The sequence below is a fragment of the Salmo salar genome, chromosome 21 (genome assembly GCF_965601325.2).
Source record: "Salmo salar chromosome 21, fSalSal1, whole genome shotgun sequence".
In the NCBI taxonomy this organism is placed as follows: domain Eukaryota; kingdom Metazoa; phylum Chordata; class Actinopteri; order Salmoniformes; family Salmonidae; genus Salmo; species Salmo salar.
The window spans coordinates 31763130-31783115 of record NC_138311.1 but is presented as its reverse complement, the minus strand read 5'-3'; the positions used below and the strand labels follow the sequence as shown (position 1 = coordinate 31783115).

General features: G+C 41.6%; 3 protein-coding genes across 3 annotated transcripts in view; all 3 read right to left on the bottom strand.

Annotated features, from left to right (window-relative positions):
- Positions 1–752: 752 nt before the first annotated feature.
- Positions 753–8657, bottom strand: LOC106582074 (gap junction alpha-3 protein). Its single transcript, XM_014164798.3, is given in 5 exon segments — positions 753–4628; positions 4631–4676; positions 4678–5110; positions 6661–6722; positions 7907–8657. Coding segments are annotated over 3 exon segments (1317 nt in total). The 5' UTR covers positions 5076–5110; positions 6661–6722; positions 7907–8657; the 3' UTR covers positions 753–3755.
- Positions 8658–8755: 98 nt separating this feature from the next.
- On the bottom strand, positions 8756–11972 carry LOC106582078 (gap junction beta-2 protein). The gene is made up of 2 exons (XM_014164806.3): positions 11825–11972; positions 8756–11008 (listed from the first exon to the last, which is right to left on the bottom strand). Exon 2 carries the CDS (start codon positions 10979–10981, stop codon positions 10166–10168), a length of 816 nt encoding a protein of 271 aa, XP_014020281.1. The 5' UTR covers positions 10982–11008; positions 11825–11972; the 3' UTR covers positions 8756–10165.
- Positions 11973–12580: 608 nt separating this feature from the next.
- LOC106582035 (lambda-crystallin) overlaps positions 12581–19986 on the bottom strand; it is a 39041-nt gene continuing 31635 nt past the window's right edge. The window contains exons 6-10 of the mRNA XM_082967296.1: positions 16923–17032; positions 16305–16360; positions 15815–15828; positions 15449–15621; positions 12581–14985 (exon numbers count right to left, since the gene is read on the bottom strand). Coding sequence (XP_082823422.1) covers positions 14909–14985; positions 15449–15621; positions 15815–15828; positions 16305–16360; positions 16923–17032 — 430 coding nt within the window. The 3' untranslated portion in view covers positions 12581–14908. The remainder of the gene's footprint in view (positions 14986–15448; positions 15622–15814; positions 15829–16304; positions 16361–16922; positions 17033–19986) is intronic.

Here is a 19986-nt window from a genome sequence, read left to right as displayed (position 1 = left end):
GTTCCCATGAGTTCCAGGAACAGCCTGAAGAGCCATTACTTCCTCATTCTCATGCTCAGGTGCTCCTGATCCAGGCTGTACTTTAAGACTCCAGGCTCTGCACTAGACTCCCCTAAGCCTGGTCATTTGTTGTTTTAGGCAGGTTATGAATCACTCATTGACTCGTGAGTGCCCAATGTAGATATCATCGACACCTTGATGTCTTAATTCATATTCATAAGCCAGCTGGCTAACTCCAATGCCCTCAATTTTCTTGGGTTGCAGTTTACTATAATACTGTTGATTGTCTCTATTTTTATCCTAGTTATTATATGCCACCTCTGTGCCAGAGGTTTAATGTTGGGGAGTTGGTCCATCGGTGCTGGTAAAAGTTGCTGGCTCTGTGTGATGGTGTTTAATGGATTTGTGATAGATGTTTGTCTCCAACGTGTGATACTGACACGCTGGTCTCAATTTAATTATATGTGTGGATGTGTGTTCACAGGGTAGTCAGCACTGTGGGGAGTGGTGTCACTCTTTCCTCTTTTCCAGCGCAATATCCCATTCTCACATCCAACCTTGGAATGTGAAGAGAGGGAGCGATACATTTAAAGGTCAATGAGTGTGAGCTCTTCTTGTACAAGATGCAGCCCAGCTTCCCCAAGATATGATCTACCCATGAAGGTACAGAATGTGTGTGTTGAAAATGTATACTCAAGTACAGTAGGTCCACATACTGGCTCAATTTTATTGATTGCCACATATACCGGAAATATGGTACAAAAAGTTTATTTAATAACAGTTTTGTAAACATTTGAGGTAAATTAACATTTACATCAACTTGTTTTTATAAGGCACTTCTCTTAAGACAGCATTGAAACAGGCTGTTGTTCTGAGCATAATGTAGATGGTTCCTACTCCCTGACTGGCCAGAGAAATCACGCTCAGCATGACACACATCAAGAGTTTGAAGAAAGCTACTGTATATTAACCTATTGGATGAGGGGCTTGCGGGCAACTCAAAACGATACACAAGTTGCTGTGTGTAGAAGAAGAAAAGGGCCAGCTACCCAGCTAACACTGTCTCAACATTAGTGTGATGTTTTAATACAAGCTAACCAGAGAGTCACAGGAATGTGTTGAGAACATAGTGAAAGCACTGAGTGAGCACACAGGAAATACTCACAGCCCACTTTTTTCTAGATTTCAAAACCCAAACTTTCTGCAATCGTTTCAGACCATGACATTTGCCGTATTTTTTTTTAAATACTGTCTTTAACGCAAAGAGCCGTTGTGTTTAACTGTTAAGACATTTTACTTTAAAGATTATATGGCCTATTTATTGCCTACCTCCTCATGCCTTTTGCACACACTGTATATAGACTTTCTTTTTTCTACTGTGTCATTGACTTGTTTATTGTGTTATTGGCTTGTTTGTTTACTCCATGTGTAAGTCTGTGTTGTTGTCTGTGTCACACTGCTTTGCTTTATCTTGGCCAGGTCGCAGTTGTAAATGAGAACTTGTTCTCAACTTGCCTACCTGGTTAAATAAAGGTGAAATAAAAAATAAACTAAATAAAATAAACATCGGCAGTCTGGTGTCTTTTCCACTCTCTCTCCTACCTCTTAGAACAGCATGTTTTGCCTAAATGTGCAAATCTTTTACCTTTTTACTAAAATGTAAACTTTGAGAACCAAAATGACAAATGCAAATAACACAGATTTTTTTGTGGTTTGGTACAGTTAAATAGTTTAAATGAAAAGGTTACATACATTGGGAAAAACGGTTGTCCCAATAAGAGTAACACTGTTATAAGCAAAGGATTGCATTTTCTCCTCGGGTAGTCTCTCCACGGTTTTAACTATGGTTTCTAGTTTGCATTGAATGTTTGTTATTGTGTTTATTTATGATCCTTCTCTAACTATAAACTATAAGCATATGGTAATTTGAAAGTATAAGAACTATGTAAGAAATACATAAGTGTGGTATTATACCAATCGTAATATACCAAGTAATTTAAGAAAAGGCCTATTTTAAGTGAATGATTGTGTTGTGCAATTACTTGCATAGCTTTTCAGTTATTCAAGATGGTTCAGGTAATCTACGAGGTGAAATATTACATTTACACTCACTAGGCGGAAGCATGTGCTTCCCATTGCTTACAACAGGTGACGTAGTCAGTAATAGTTGAGCTTCTATCAAAAATAAGAAATGAGGAAGGACTTTTCATCCTGGCGTTATGACACTTACAACGTCATTGCATGTGTCCGTTTTGAACCATATAGCTGTTTTGGTTGTCATAAACTGACTACAGTTTAGAAATGAGATTTCATTATAATTCAATAATGTTTTAAAAAATAGCACTTTGAAGAAAAACCAATAAAGTATCACATGTGATGTATGAGAGTGAGTTACCCTCAACATAAAGATGCAATGATTAAAAAGTGATATTGTGTTTATGATGACAGCAATAAACATGGTTATCATAAATATATAAAAAACCAAATCTTATTTACCGTCTTAAGTTGAAGCATTTGGTTTATATTTGGTTTTCAACCTCTTTAAAATCAGATGTCAACTTTTCATTGTGCATATGGCAGTGTGCTTTTTAATTTCAGGCAAAAGCAAATACTTTATTTTCTTAATTTCTGTATTCGAGAATCAAATGTCGGAGCAGGGGCTGGAACCATGGAACCTTAAAACAGCTGTAGACTACAAGAACACATTCAACTTCTAGTTCTGACCCATAATCCGGTTATAGTTTGTGTGTAGATGATGTGTTCAGTAAGTGGATCCTGGGTAAAACTCAGACAGATAAATGCATCTGCAGACCAGTTAGTGAATCAGTGAGTGTAGTTTGCATTTACAGATTCCACTGTTACTCTTCAAACACTTAATACAAAAAATAGCCAGGCTATTTCCTGAATATTATAAAAATAAAAGTTATTTAGACTGTGAAATTCAGGAAGTGTCAAAGTACAATATAAAAGTTCGATAATGAACAAGCAAATGTTGTCCCCATATTGGTGTCATTGCTGACATTGAACAGTATTCTTCATCTTGGAGAAAGAATGAGAGCATACGTTTGGATTTAGTTTGTCTTGCAAGCGACTTTCTAATACACCCAAAAAATGATTCAAAATAACTTGTTTTAAGAAAGGCTCAATTTGAAGGAACTGTATAACAGCATAAAAGTAAACATAATTAACACACAAGTGGTTTCAGAACACCCTGTTCTTACTTGTTCCACATAACAGTTTTATTCGAAGTTGGTTCTCAGCAATTTGCCAACCGAACTCAACGACTTGATGAATGTACAGTATCATTCCTAATTGGAATAAATAGGCTTTTATGTTCATCAAATAAACACAACAACAATAACCACTGTTGACAAGAGCACATTGACACATACCAGGCCGTTGAAACCAAAATCAAACAAAAAAGTTACTTGGCCATTTTAAACTGGAATAAGAACCATAAAGTCCCCTGATGTCCAGTATATCGAAGCCTTCAGCTTGTCAGACCATTTTAACCAACATTGCACAATCAGACTGTGTGCATTTTTTATTCTAACACGTATGCTACAACTCACCAATTGCACTGATATCAACTGCTGTTAATAGATCTATATACTAGGCAACAAGTCCAGTTCCAGCCCCCTGCCTCACATTGCCTCCATTAAAAAAACTAAAATATTTTTATTTTATTTTGTACTTTTTATATAGAAAAATCATTGGGGGCTTTGGGAGGTTGGAGGTGTATTTAGGGGGACTGACTATACTGCCAGGTCGTTGGGTCTGGATCTGATGCTGCTGCTCTTGCTGGCCCTGCTGAACCGTCGAGGGTCTGTGACCATAACGGGGGGCTCGTGCATTTCCACTGTGGTGGTGACGTGGCCTCCCTCCTGATTGCCATTCCCCCCACTCAAATGGTCCCCACTGGAGCTAGGTTTGGTGGTGGTGGTGGGGGGAGCAGCTTCATGAGGCTGCTGCTCACTATCAGAGGGTGAGGAGGAGGAGGAGGAGGTGGCCTTCATCTCCCAAGTCTGCTGCTCGGTGGCCAGGTTGGCCCAGTTCTGCTGCGTGGTCAGCCTGTGGTTGTTGTTGCTGCTCATGTAGTAGGAGGATGAGGGCTCCTCCTGCAGGGGGTCCATCTTGAACTCTGCCCGGGAGGCTTCTGCCATGGGCGACAGGAACGCACCACTCCCAGCCGTCACGTCTGTGTACATCGGTGGGTAGCTGAGGTTGGGAAGGGCAGTTCTGGAGGCTGAAGTCATGGACTCAGGCCCCACAACATCAGAGTGGGGCAGCAATGCATGATCAGGGGTGACCATTCCCTGTTTAACTTTCTTCCACCCAAGGTGATAGATCTCTAACAAATTCAGCAAAAGAGACAAGCAAGCCACCACAAGCATAAATATGATGAAAATCGTCTTTTCAGTGGGCCTAGATATGAAGCAGTCCACAGTGTTGGGGCAGGGCCACCGTGCACACTTGTATAGCGGCCTCAGCTGGAAGCCATAGAGAAAATACTGACCTAAAATAAACCCCACTTCAAACAGGGTCTTGAATATGATGTTGAACACATAGGTGCGCAGCAGGGCACCCCTAATGCGGATCTTGCCATGCTCATCCCTGATAGGTGGCTTCTCCTTTTTACCACCTCCTCCTCCTCCTCCTCGTCCTCTTCCTCCACCTGCATCCCCTTTGCCGTTGTAAAGGAGTTCATTCTCCTCCTGGAGTCTGTTGGCCTTTCGCAGCTCCTCCTCCTTCTCTTTCCGCTTCTCCTCCATGCGGACGATGTGCAGTACGTGACCCAGGTAGATGAGGGTGGGCGTGGACACAAAGATGATCTGCAGCACCCAGAAGCGGATGTGCGAGATGGGGAAAGCCTCATCATAGCAGACGTTCTCACACCCAGGCTGCTGTGTGTTGCATGTGAAGTCCGACTGCTCGTCGCCCCACACGTCCTCGGCCGCCGCTCCCAGCACCAGGATCCTGAAGATGAAGAGGACAGTCAGCCAGACCTTGCCGATTACTGTTGAGTGTTCCTGTGCATTCTCCAACAGACGCCCCAGAAAGCTCCAGTCACCCATGCTTCAAGATTTCTAGCCTAGGGAGAAAGTACAGTCTGGAGCAAACAGAGGGAGGAGAGAGGATGGAGGGGAAGAAGAGACAAGGAGAGGGGGAAAAAAAGATTGTCAGGAAACCTGTCAAAGTGATGCTGTGTAACATAAAGCATAAATAGCAGTCAAATAAAACATGGACAGAGAAGCATTACACACCTAGAGAGAGAAAGCAGAGGTCTCATCGCCCACAAACATACAAAGGGTTAATCACACTTCACATCGGCACAACACATTAAGCGCTTATTAAAATGAATTCCATAAAATGGCCTTGAAGAAGTCATTGACGTAAACCGCTGAATCAATTGTCTCAATCGAACAATTGGTCAAAGGAAGTGAACGGTATAGAAATGTTCTGTAATGTCATATAATTTTGTGAAGCCCCCTATTTCACTATTTAGCTTAGAACTCTGAACCTGACATTTGTGCTAACACTCTTTCACTATCCTGTTCTCTCTCTCTCCCACTCTTTCTCTCAGTTACTGTCAAACACACACACTCACACACTCTCTCTCTCTCTCTTTCTCCCTCTCTCACCCGCTCGCTCCACTGCCCAGATGGTATGTGCTGAGATCAACATTATAATGTTGAAAAACAGCAGCGAGCAGAGGTTGTACTGCGGTGTGTGGGCCCTGACACACACAACTCCCACTGTTACAGATCCAATAGGGCCATAGGGGTCAAGTCCAAAGACATAACATATGATCTTCAACATCTAATAGCCCATTATATCCTATGATCTACTGAATTACTTTTACATTGAGGATGGAGGCAGCTATAGGCCTCTTTTAACACGATGACAATTATTAATTAGCTAAATCTAATACATCTCTACCTCACTTGTTAAAAAAGGATGAGAGAAGAAATAACCAATGCAGAGGCCATTTGATGTTTGAGTCTAAAAAATGGGTGCTCTTTTAATGGCAATTGAATGGTAATTTGTATTAGAAATTGCAGCCAATAAATGCAAATACACCATACGCACAATAACATGCATTGACTAAACTATTAACTATGCAATAATACATACCGTCATGCGGCATAAATTAAACCAAACAGAATAATCAGATGATACTTTCCCATAATGATGGTCAAAAACAAGCTTTTAGAATGGTTTTTAACTGACCTCTGAATATACCCTAGTCACACGAAACACTGTTGAATACAGGAGCATGAAGACAAATAGGCCTACTGCCTTTTGTTATCGATATATAGTGTTTGGTTAGTGTTGTGCACATGAACTTGCCAGTAGATGCCTATCAATCTACTATTCACAGCAAAACCAAAACACAAGCAGATCAATCTACTATTCACACCAAAACCAAAACACAAGCAGATCAATCTACTATTCACACCAAAACCAAAACACAAGCAGATCAATCTACTATTCACACCAAAACCAAAACACAAGCAGATCAATCTACTATTCACACCAAAACCAAAACACAAGCAGATCAATCTACTATTCACACCAAAACCAAAACACAAGCAGATCAATCTACTATTCACACCAAAACCAAAACACAAGCAGGAACATAAAATAGTTGGAACTTACTAAAATGTTTTTCTATTGACGGTAATAAATCCATCGACTAGGGTTCAGAATATTTTTGACACCTGTAACGAAAAAAAGTATAAATCAGTTAACATATTCGTCCATGAATGTATTTACATCAAACCCAAACTAAAAAGAAGCCTATTCCATTAGATTTAAGCAGACTGGCACATAAAACGTCTGTTATTTTGTTTAATGATGGGTATTCTTTGGTTTACTAGTATTTTGTCACTCTTATTGAAGTGACAATTACCATAATCTGATTCATAACTAGTATGGCGTCATGAATTAGGATGTTAGTTAGATTGGAAAGACAGCCATTTTGACAAATAATTTATATGCAAATACATTTTGCTTTTGAAATATGCTTTCACCTATTTCTCTCTCCTTATCAATAACCCACCCTAAAGTTTGTATCCTGATTCAAATATTGTAAAAAATATATATATAATAGTAATAATATATATAGGCCTATATAGTTCACAGCAAATACATATGAAATATATATTAAGAAGTGCTAACATTATAGGCCTACGCATATTGATTCAACTTCAGATAAATCGATACCAAAATTGCTGTTCGATGGGTCTGATGATGACCCACCCCAAATCAATGCTTGTCTCATCAGAATTTGAAGTGCTGATCAAGGGGGAAAAAACGGGCATCTAACTATTGAAGTCATCATGCCTATGGGAAACATAAATGACTGTATAAAACAATGCAGAATGCTTTAACATGTATATGTTTAATATATTTGTATTTGCATTATCACTGCTATTATTAGGCTAGTATAAAGACTACATTATTAGAATACCATATCTGATAAGGTTGGAATGCTGCATGTTGTTTTTTTGGTTTTGTCTAAACACGTATATCAGCCCAGACAATGTCTCATCAGTTTATACAAATCGAATACATTGAATATCAGAAGTTTTATGAAGGTTTTGTTTAACATTAAATAAGTAATATTGATTCATTTGATCATGTTCAGATAGCCTGCAGTAACCTACAAAGGGTGCAGGATAGGCTTTGTGTCCACTGGCTCTTTTTAAGCATCCCTATACCTTTGTTATCCTATTATTTAAACCTGATTATAATAGAGGGTTACTACTGTAATTTCTAATAATTAAAATAGGCACACTCAACATTGACATTGTCATTAAATAAAATGTGCTTATAAGTTACCAGCATCACGGTCTAGGACGACAGTGCCGGGAAAGATATTCACACCTAATTTCAATCATACCTTAAACTGGGGAAGCCCAACTTAAATATCGAAAGCAATATCCGTCTGCCATTGGTGCCATATTTTGAGTGCGTCGGATAGCCTATAGACCTCCCAAGGAAGCTGGTAACCTCCCCTCTCCCCCTGTCCCCTGATTCTGGCACCTCTGCCAGCTTACCAAACTCTTTTAAACGCAGCCAGGCCAAGATATTCATGCACAAACTTCTTCACACGTGGATTCGCCGCCAAACTTGCGCAAGGAAAGTTAGTTTTCCGAGGTGGATTTAACTTGGAAATGGGTTTCCGCGAAGAGCAGCTCCCAGTTATCGCGACTGTCACATTGTGTGACCATGCATGAGTGAATTCAGAAAGTCATCTCCCTGGACCAATGCACGCCACGCCCCTGTAAACTTTTTTTTATTTTTTATTCATCGCTCAAGCTTCAACTATAGGCTATGTAGTCTGGGGGTGTATGTTAACCCGGAAAAGTGGGTTCTGCGTTCATTCTTTTACATCTGACCTTTGGCCTACTACAGTGGCTGAATTAGGCGATTTTGACAATACAGTAGGCCTATACAGTAACCCACCTGTGAGAAATAGTTCATTTGGAATGCTGGGGAGAACATAGGCCTGTCAAATAAAATATTGATGTGATTTAGGTATTTATGATTCTACACTTCACTAGAATAAAATGAACTTACTTGTCATATGGCTATCAAAAGTTACACTGCAAATGCAGTCACCCACCCCAAACCCTATATCAATAACCTCCTGCCCTCTCTTGGTTGTCCAGAGAAGCGCATCCTAGTGACTGAGGTTGATGCGCCTGCGATCAATCATTGTTATTACAACAGATAGTCCAACAGTGTGAAAGGAATAAGTATCATTTTATTAAACAAACAGTCTCAAGACTGGGGGTCAAAGTGCAGATAGCGAATATAAAAAATACAAATCAAACATTCTTCATATAATATGCAGTTAGAAAGCTAATAGACATGCCCTAACTGCCGTAAGGGAAGTGTGACCATGAGGCATTCAAAATGTTGCATTTACAGATATCCTTTGGCATTTCCTCTAAACAATCACAATATAAAAATACAAATAGGGCCTCAACAACTGAATATTGAGAGAAAGTTAGCCTACAGTTTGCTTTCCATGACAATGTCCAAATCAAGAGCAATCACAAAATGTGTGGGATGCATCTCACTGGTAAAACTTACATCTTCCCAGGTAACTGTCAGATTGTCACTACAGTGATACAAGTTATGGTGTTCCAACTTCTACATGCATTTTTAGACAGAGCACATCAAGCCATTTTTGCCTGTAGATCAGTCTGCTTCCTCACATTGAAAGAGGTACACTGATTAGTTCAGTGGCTAAAATAAGCAACAAGCTGAAAGACAACACCCCCAGTTAGGCTCTGTAGCCAGGTTTACCACCAGTCTTGACAACAATAGGCCATGTCTGTCACAGTTGTCATAATGCTCAGAGGGCCAGTTTCCAGGACCCAGCTAAAGCCTACTCTTGGATCAAAAAACACTTTCCAATTAATATTCCTAATTGAGCATGCCTTCTAGTCTAGGCATAGGCTTCATCTGGGTCCAGGAAACCTGCCCAGAATGTTCAACTGGATCAGCCATCTTCCCTGAAAACATTGTGCTCAATATAAAGCATCAGGTACTATTTGACACTGCTGATAGCGACTCCCTTAAGGCACTGCATCTTAAAATTGCTTTGGTACTTGAGAAATGTCACTCGTCACTGTTAGAATGCAGGCAGCTATGTGTACACTGGTGATCCGCAAATAGAACTTGGAGCTATGCTGCACATTTGTGAGTTTCTGCTTTGGAAAAGTCTCCCACAAAAGCTGAACACAATGTTAACCAATTCTGGTTGCTCTCCACAATAAAACATCAAACTCCTGCAAACATATTGTAAACCAGAAGGTGGCACTCTAGACCCATTTTTTTACTTCTGTTCGACCTCCCACTCCCTGAACAGACATACAGCTCAAACATACAAGCACCTTAAATTGATATCAATAACAAAAATACATTAAAATTCTAACACGTTAAAACTTTTAAAACTCTAAAAGTAGTTTAGGGCACTGAGAGAGAAATATCCTCTACATGAGCAGACTCGGGGTTAGGCCGGTCCTCAGCTGCTACAGGCATCTAGAACAGAAGAATGGTCTCATCTCATGGTAACAAAACACTGATAGATTTCTACTCCCTAGTTCTGTGTAGTCTCTAATGGAAAAGAACAGGCACTGGGCTGTCCTCACACAGTCTTGTTGCTGGAGGAATCGCTAACAGACGACAGCAGCATCTGATTCTTTTTATTCTGTAGTAGAGACTTGTCCGGGGCCACATGATCAGGGTGAGCATAGGCACGGTTCTTCTTGGAAATCCTGGTGGAGCACCTCATCAGGGCCTTGGCGATGAGGTAGGCCAGCTCGGCCACATTGAGCACCATGCAGATGGCAGAGGAGACCACCATGAAGATGGTGAATATGGTCTTTTCCGTAGGTCGTGAAATGAAGCAGTCCACCTTGTTGGGGCAGGGCCATTGTTCACACTTCACCAGACGAGGCATCCGGAAGCCGTCGTAGACAAAGTAGAGTGCGTACATGAAGCCAGCCTCAAAGATGAGGCGGAAGAACAGGCTGCAGGTGTACGTCCACCACAGAGGCCCAGTGATGGACAGACGCCTCCTCTTTAGAGTCTCCAGGTCCACCTGCCTGGTCTTGTCATCACCACCGCTTCGTGAGGCCGCGATGATGTGCCGCTTGTCCCCACTCTTCCTGTAAGCCACATGCATGGCCACCAGCAGGGCCGGTGTGGACACGAAGATCAGCTGTAGGCACCAGAGCCGGATGTGTGACACTGGGAAGAAGTGGTCGTAGCAGACATTCTTGCAGCCGGGCTGCTGGGTGTTGCAGGTGAAGTCAGCCTGCTCATCTCCCCACACGCTCTCTGCAGCCAGTACCAGGATGGTGATACGGAAGATGAAGAGGACAGACAGCCAGATCTTCCCCAGGCTGGTGGAGTGTTTGTTCACCCCTCCCAGCTGGGTGTACAGAGCAACCCAACTCATCTCTAAGGCAACTTTGTCTGAGACCACCTGGAGAACACAAGAATGGAAAGAAGGATACAAATTAATTTCAGTTCTTAGTGGACATCAAAGGTTTCATTTTCAGAAAACCAAACAGACCACCCAGTAGACCTACATCACTGTTAAGTGTTTGTTTTAGTTCCCCCCCCCCCCCCCATTTAAAAACCTAACCAAAAGGTCCAACCCAAAAGTGTTCAACTTAACACTAAGTGGTGTTTCTCTCCAATACATTTCAAGACAACTACTGTATATAATATATATCAGTGGTTCACAACCTTTTTTTGGTTATTGTACCACCAACTGAATTTTGCTCTGCCTGAAGTACCCCCTCATGTGCATTTTAGCAGTAGGCCTATGGTCTCATGAGTCTTCTCAAGTACCCCCTGTGGATAGGCCAAGTACCCCCAGGGGTCCTGGCTGGGAACCACTGATGTACAGTATATAATGTGTGTTTTCAGTCAAGTAATTACCTTCAAACAACACTGGCTAGTGGCTATCAAAAGTGAGGCTATATTGAGAGATGGATCAAAATAATCATGTCACACAAGAAAGTGAATTCCCATTAACTTAGAGAAATCAATGAAATAGCTTTTGTTTTCATTATAATAGGCGACAAAATGTCAGAAACTGTCCATAACAATTCGCCAATCAATCACATTATATCAAGTTTGGTTTCCTCGTCGAATTTCTAACCTGACAATTCTAACCTGTATATCAGGGGGGAAACATCTCAATCTCATTCACCGGCGGCTGTATCATTACATAAAGCTGAATAAAACTGTAGAATATGCGGCACGAATGATTCACAAATCACAGCTAACTCACCTCCCACTTTCCTGGAATATCAGCAAACTTCCATCAACTTCAATTTTCGGTGCTCTTTAACGCCGTCTTGTCAAGTAACTCCAAACGTGGAAGAGTAAAGTGTGATTTGTTTGGAAGCAAATCCAACTGAGAAAGCTGCGCGTGTGTGTGAGCTCTGGAGCGATGCACCTGAGTTTTTATAATCTTCTCTTCTTGAGGAGGATCCACCGGCTGGGGGCGAGACCAAGGAAAAGAGCACTCATCAACTCCACTCACTAATCGGAATACTGGGACATGTTCAGGACAGAGTAGGGCCTATGTATTTGTATGACTACCATAATCTACTATTTGGTTTCGAAGTATTGAAACCAAACCATATGATTTCAATTAAAAGTATTTTAATAAACAACCGGAAAAGGTTGTCATCATTTGAAATAGGTTACATGTCATATTAAACAGCATATAAACACTCTAAATAGGTCAGGAGTCAGACAAGTAGCCTAAGAAGGAACGAAAGTTAATTATTTAAGCTATATTATTTCAAGGCTATAGTCTACAAAGAAATACAATACATCGTAAAGCATTTGCGAGTGCTTCACACTAGGCTGTCGGACATTAAGCCTCAGCATTTAAATAACATTTCGTTGTATTACATCATTATAGTCTATAAATTGCACATCTAGGCTGTGACTTACTTAGAATTAAAATCAAATGCAACGAAAAAAGCCTTATTAGGCTCCATCTACAGTGCCTTTGAATTCATTTTTAGAAACATGAGTTTGGCTTGAGTCTGTGTCTTCAGGTGATGGTGCCTGGAGAACATGCCAGCAGCGGAGAATATGCGCTCAGTGCTTGCAGAGCCACTGGGAATGCTAAACACCCTTGGGACTCTTGCCAGGCTGGGCAGGGATGAGTATGTGTTTTTCTGTAGGTAGGCCTAAAGGATTTTAGGTAAAATAACCCTATCAAAACAGAAAGATCCTTGCAAGAGGTAATATGCCAGGCATATTGAGCCAAAAATCATTGATGGCCTACTGTATAGATAATATAACAAAAATTAACGAAACTTAATCTGATTTTTAGTTTATAAATACTTTTCTACAATGACACACCTAGCTAGCTACCCATCTCGTTTCTTTCTGTTAGCATTTGCACGTAGTAAGTACACGATAAGGCTTTCGGGATCATTTTCTTTTCAGATTCCACAACGATTCTTCAGTTCACCGCACTCCTTCTTTTTTAAAAACCTTTATTTAACTAGGCAAGTCAGTTAAGATCACATTCTTATTTCCAATGACCGTCTACCAGAAGGCAAAAGGCCTCCTGCGGGGACGCGGGCTGGGATTAAAAATAAAATAAAAATATAAAACAAAACACACATCACGACAAGAGAGAGACTAAGACAACACAGCACTTACTCCTCCTCATCTTTGTAAGTCACCTTGATTTTTCACCTGTGTGTTTTATCAGTTTCCTAATGAAAATATTTTGCATACTAAAAAACAGTAGCCAAAGCAAAGGGCTATAGCAGCACACAAGTAGACTACAAATGCATGCTGGGCCGGCGATGCCCTGAGCCCGTCTAGTGAGCGCTACTGGAGAGAAACTGGAGCGGGCGAGAAGGACCATGCCTTTGGGAAACTCGCTCCACTCCTCGCTCTATATGATTAAACATTCTGAACGTTTAATTTCACTGAATACACCCTGTGATCACATTCATTTCAAATGTACTGTTGACAGATCGAGACACTTGAATTCGGTGTTAATCACTGGTCAAGCATACTGTATAAAGTACATAGTCATCATGAGTCACAAGATCACCAGAACAAATGTAGGCATGACGGAAGAGGGAAGAGATTATTTTTTTGGGATGTTCAACCCATTTAACAGATTCCAATCATAGTTGTCCAAAATGCGACGTAACACAATATGAAAAACCCCATGATGTATCTTCAATCAATTCATGTTTGTTGTTTATCTTTAGTTCTTGATAAGGACAATTCAAATGTATTCCAATCCAAGAGAAATTCAACATTTTAATAAAAAAAAATAAGACAACACAGCACTCACTCCTCCTCATCTTTGTAAGTCACCTTGATTTTTCACCTGTGTGTTTTATCAGTTTCTTAATGAAAATATTTTGCATACTAAAAAACAGTAGCCAAAGCAAAGGGCTATAGCAGCACACAAGTAGACTACAAATGCATGCTGGGCCGGCGATGCCCTGAGCCCGTCTAGTGAGCGCTACTGGAGAGAAACTGGAGCGGGCGAGAAGGACCATGCCTTTGGGAAACTCGCTCCACTCCTCGCTCTATATGATTAAACATTCTGAACGTTTAATTTCACTGAATACACCCTGTGATCACATTCATTTCAAATGTACTGTTGACAGATCGAGACACTTGAATTCGGTGTTAATCACTGGTCAAGCATACTGTATAAAGTACATAGTCATCATGAGTCACAAGATCACCAGAACAAATGTAGGCATGACGGAAGAGGGAAGAGATTATTTTTTTTGGATGTTCAACCCATTTAACAGATTCCAATCATAGTTGTCCAAAATGCGACGTAACACAATATGAAAAACCCCATGATGTATCTTCAATCAATTCATGTTTGTTGTTTATCTTTAGTTCTTGATAAGGACAATTCAAATGTATTCCAATCCAAGAGAAATTCAACATTTTAATAAAAAAAAAAATGTAAAATCGTAAAACAAGTTTATCACATTAACAATTCATATTCACAATTCAAGAAACCATTGTGGTATGACCAAACCATTACTTCCTTTGTCTGATCATCAACTTGTTGATTGCATAAAACATGGTTATATTTCTGAGAAGGCATGGCAATCAATCCCCAGATTGGTTTATTGTGTGTGTGGGCTCCTACAGTAACATCCCAGATTGGTTGAGCGATTGATTGTGTGTGAGGACTCAGGACTACAGTATTCATTAACATCCCCAGTGTAGGCACCACTGAGAGATCAGATCATTCTCATCAACATGCTCCTCAGGCTGAGTGAGGGTCAGTGAAGGCCTGAGTGACGGACAGAAGAGTCCCAGACACAAGCCCATCTTGTACATCAGTGGTGTCCTGTGGTCACTTCTTGAGCTTGGCCAGGCCCATGAGGAGCTGATCCCTCCTCTCTCTCCTAGCAGACAGGTGCTGCGGTTCAGCTCACACATCTCCTGTAGGGATACATCAGAGGAGGAAAGGAGGGAGGGAGAAGAGGAGATGAGTAGAGAGAATTATTTGTAGTTTTAGCTGCTGGGATTTCTTTCCGCTGTTGGCCTGGTAAAATATGTCCTTGGTTGGATACACTTGGATGCATTAAATTGGTCCAATTTGAAATATTTTCTGCTTATGGTCAGGGTGTTCTCACACGACAGCCCCCATCTGTGGAGAATAATATTTGAACAGCTTGATGGCATGTGGTTGAGTAATGTCTAATTAACAGAGTAAAGTTCTAGAGGGGGAAATATGTAGAACGCTCGACCTTCGTTCCACATGTAAACATTGCCCTCTTTGAACTAACCCAGTTTTTCACACCTCCTTGAACTTGATTAGTCAAATCTGAAGATATTTTTCCTAGTCCTAGAATATAGAGGAGTTAGTACAAACAGTTCAACACACAAACACATAAGCCTACTTTGTTGATGCACTCGGCTGCCTCCCCAGAGAATTCGGGAACAGGTCCAAAGGCGTTCAGAACCCTCCTCATGCCCTCTCTGTATCGCTGGAGATAGTCCTCCAGACCTGGGAGAGTGGACCATACATAGAGGGTTGGCCAGACTTTAAGGCAATGAGAAGATCTTATTTGTTACAGAAGTTCAGAGCAGCAAAATCCGATCTATATGGTCTCACTATGACCGAAAATGAACATCTTCCAAGTCATTTAGTCATATTCTATAATGATTCTAGTGAGGGTTCTAGAGTTCTAGGGTGTAAGCATTTAAATGAGTAACTTGTTTCTTGGGTGTAAAATGCTATTCCCTGTTTTCTTACTCCCAAGTTGAACACTGAAAGTGTACATGGACATTACAGGGACAGACTAAAGCTAACATTTCAGTGTGATAACTGCCAGCTACATCCAACTAAGCTCTCTCACGGAGTTATGTTTTTGGTGGGAGAGATCTCACCTGACTAGCACAATTTCAGTGATCCTTTCTCTCCTTCTCTCTTCTGCTTCAATAGTCTGAACAAAATAAGTGCATGGCTCCTTCAGTCTCGTGTTCAGCTTATAAAATTACTCTGCTTTCTGGTTTAAGGGCTTTTCTGTGTCCTAACTGGAAAGTATAGTCACTCCGCCAGAGCAAAGCAGAGAGTGGACCGGAGTGTTTTACAATCTGATTGGACTGGTTAGACTAGACGACCTACAGCCACAACAGGAATGGGCTTGAGTAACCTTTGGATGTTCTGAGCAACATGCTGTAACACATGCCACTGGTGTTTTTATTTCATACAATGGGAGATAAGTGTATTTTACTACACTTACCCAGGCCGATGTTAATTCATCACTTGAGAAGATGGCAATAGACTGGCACAATAGGACTGTATAAAAAAAGATAAAGAAAAAAGAAAACAGTTAAAGTAGAATGTGTGAGTACTGTACAACATGTATTCCTCCCTGGTAATAGTGGTTTTAGATGACTTGTGTGAGGGAGTTCATTAATCTGTGTTGATCAAAAGACAGCTTTGTTCTGCCAAAGTGCTCTCTCACTCTCTGAGCACGGTGGTACAGCCAGAGCAAGGTCACCCTTTAGTTTTCACACTTCCCTTTCATATTCTACATCTATATGACATCTCTCTCTCTCAAACACACGCGCACACACCCCGCCTTCCCCCAATATATGCCTATATGGTAAAAGGGGACTGAGACATGTGAGGGCGTGTGAAGGCCACAGTTCCCCCTTCTCTTCACAGATGTTCAGCGTCTAGCAGAGCGACCTCTTTGAACTCTAATATCACGGTCTGGTCATAAGCTCTGCCTCTCACACAACCATAATTGTACATGGTTAAATGTGCCACAATCACACAGGACAAAGAGTACAGTATATAAATATGTATTCTTTGGGGACGGCCTCTCTATGTGTAAGTAAAATGAGGAACTGACCTTCAGGTGCATTAAGGTGCATGGTTTCCATGGGACCAATAAAAGCGTAGCGCATTCCCAGCCCCTCTGACATTACCAGGTCAATGTCCTTGACTGAGATGACACCGTTCCTGAAATGGTAGGTAGCAATGAACTCAGATTCAACAAAAGACTCAAAAGGGCAAAAGTTTTATTTTCGTACACCCCCCTCACTCAGGGTACCAAAGACACAGACGAGGGGTTATTCACCCTCAACGACACTCCAAATAAGCTTTCTACCTGCCCAACAAACAACCATCAGTCTGTCAGGAGGGCTGCAGAAGCATCAGACTAGACAACCCTTCTCCTTTCATCCCAGCAGAGCACAGCAGCATTAAGGCTACTCCCACCAGATTGGGTTTCCCTAATCATCCCGTTCTGTGTCCAAGGATAACGGCAGGGTACAGAGGAGAAAAAAGGCTGTGAGGGCAGTGCCAGGCCAGGGACAGGGCCTGCTGTTCCCCACTCAGATTACTGCTCAACAGATACTTGTTGGCTGACCAGGGGGAAATCAAAGCTCGGACACAGATATGGAGAGTAGAGGGGGAGTAAAGGGGGACAGTGGCGTCTTTGTTCACTTCCTGCAGGCCAACAACGGGCCCGTTATCTTGGTGTCGCGAGGCGGCGTCCAGGCGGGGGGCAGCCATGAAAAGGGGCTTTTCCTCTGCTAATCACTGGGAGCTACCGGCTGCGTTCTCAGCCACTCTGCTTTCCAACACTGGCTTGGACTCAAAGGCCAAGTTTTGTGTGTGTGTGTGTGTGTGTGTGTGTGTGTGTGTGTGTGTGTGTGTGTGTGTGTGTGTGTGTGTGTGTGTGTGTGTGTGTGTATGTTATTTAACATTAATATCAGTGACACTTCACTTGAACTCTCCGTCATTAGGCCTACATACGACCATAACACTCAGCTTTTTGCAACTTGTACAGCAATGACCAGGTAGACCTATGAACTTACAAGGCAACATTGTAATAACATGAATTACTTTATTATTTTGTGGGGATTCTCTGAGAAGCACCACTAGGTATCAGGTACTGTGGAGTTGAATTATTCTATGTAACCTAAGTGACTAGTACATTTCCATTGATGCCATATATTTTCCTACCAATTAACAATACAGCACCGTAAAATAAAATGTTGCCAATTCCCTCTTTCAGCGTGCTAACAACAAAATGAGTTGTATCAAAGGAGAGAACATGCAGGATAGACCAGATTTCCAAACTCTGACATCACAGCGAGCTTTCATTGTCATGCATGAGGCAAGGTGTGTATAAAGGATGATAACATGTCAACAGCTGAGTTGATGCTGGCTTTAAGATAAGCAAAGTGTGTCAATATCATTACATGTCAATTGAGTAGATTCAGTTCGGAAATTGAAAATACTGAAATATCTGCATTAGCGAATTGGCAGTAATTAAATTGAAATTGACCCAGACTGGTAAATATGGTAAATAATAAAATACCATCTGAAATGTTGATTCCATTAGCTAGGTTTCCATCCAATTTCATGTGAATATTCTAAAATCGACATAAAAATAATATGCACACTTTCCCACCAGAGACTTTCCATCATTTTATTTGGGAGGGTGCTTAGCAGTGGAGGGGGGATGCTTAGCAGTGGAGGGGGGGTGAATGCTTAGCAGTGGAGGGGGGATGCTTAGCAGTGGAGGGGGGGGATGCTTAGCAGTGGGTGGGGGGGGATGCTTAGCAGTGGAGGCAGCTGCAGCTAAGGGGAGGAAGGCTCACAACAATATCTGAAATGGGGCCAATGGAACAGCACCAAACACATCAAATATGTTGTTTCCATGTGGTTGATACCACTCTACTGACTCCATTCCAGCCACCACTAAGAGCCGTCCTCCCCTCAACAGCCCCCACTGATGCTTAATATGTTTAGTGCTATGCTGTTAAAGTAGAACATGTTCCTCCCATAGCCTTCCAGGTGTCTTTTATATGATATGTGTGGGTAGCGTGTATTTTGAGCAAGTACATACAATGTCTGAGATTTGTTAATGTGGCTTTCGGTACAGCACCAATGACGAAACCACATAGAACAATATTATGGCACATACTATGTGTAACAAAACCCCTTTTCAAATTGACTTGTTGCAGGGAAAAAGCTGTGCGTGATGATGTAGTGTGCATAAAAATAAAATTCTCATGTACTGAATAAAAAAAATTATATTGCATTTTCAACTCTACTGATGGTTTTGTCACAAGAAATGTGTATTATATAGTAATGGGCCCACTCTGGTCTTTTCACATGAGCTCCAGCCAACAGCTCACAGAAACAGTCTAGCCATCAGCTCACAGATACAGTCTAGCCATCAGCTCACAGAAACAGTCTAGCCAACAGCTCACAGAAACAGTCTAGCCAACAGCTCACAGAAACAGTCTAGTCAACAGCTCACAGATACAGTCTAGCCATCAGCTCACAGATACAGTCTAGCCAACAGCTCACAGAAACAGTCTAGCCAACAGCTCACAGAAACAGTCTAGCCAACAGCTCACAGATACAGTCTAACCATCAGCTCACAGAAACAGTCTAGCCAACAGCTCACAGAAACAGTCTAGCCAACAGCTCACAGAAACAGTCTAGCCATCAGCTCACAGATACAGTCTAGCCAACAGCTCACAGAAACAGTCTAGCCATCAGCTCACAGAAACAGTCTAGCCAACAGCTCACAGAAACAGTCTAGCCAACAGCTCACAGAAACAGTCTAGCCATCAGCTCACAGAAACAGTCTAGCCAACAGCTCACAGATACAGTCTAGCCAACAGCTCACAGAAACAGTCTAGCCATCAGCTCACAGAAACAGTCTAGCCAACAGCTCACAGAAACAGTCTAGCCAACAGCTCACAGAAACAGTCTAGCCAACAGCTCACAGATACAGTCTAGCCAACAGCTCACCGAATCCGTTCATAAAACACAGGCTTGATTTAGAAATGCATGAAAAAGACACTTGAAATATCTCAATAAAATAGAAGCCATCAGCTCACAGACAGTCTAGCCATCAGCTCACCGATACAGTCTAGCCATCAGCTCACAGA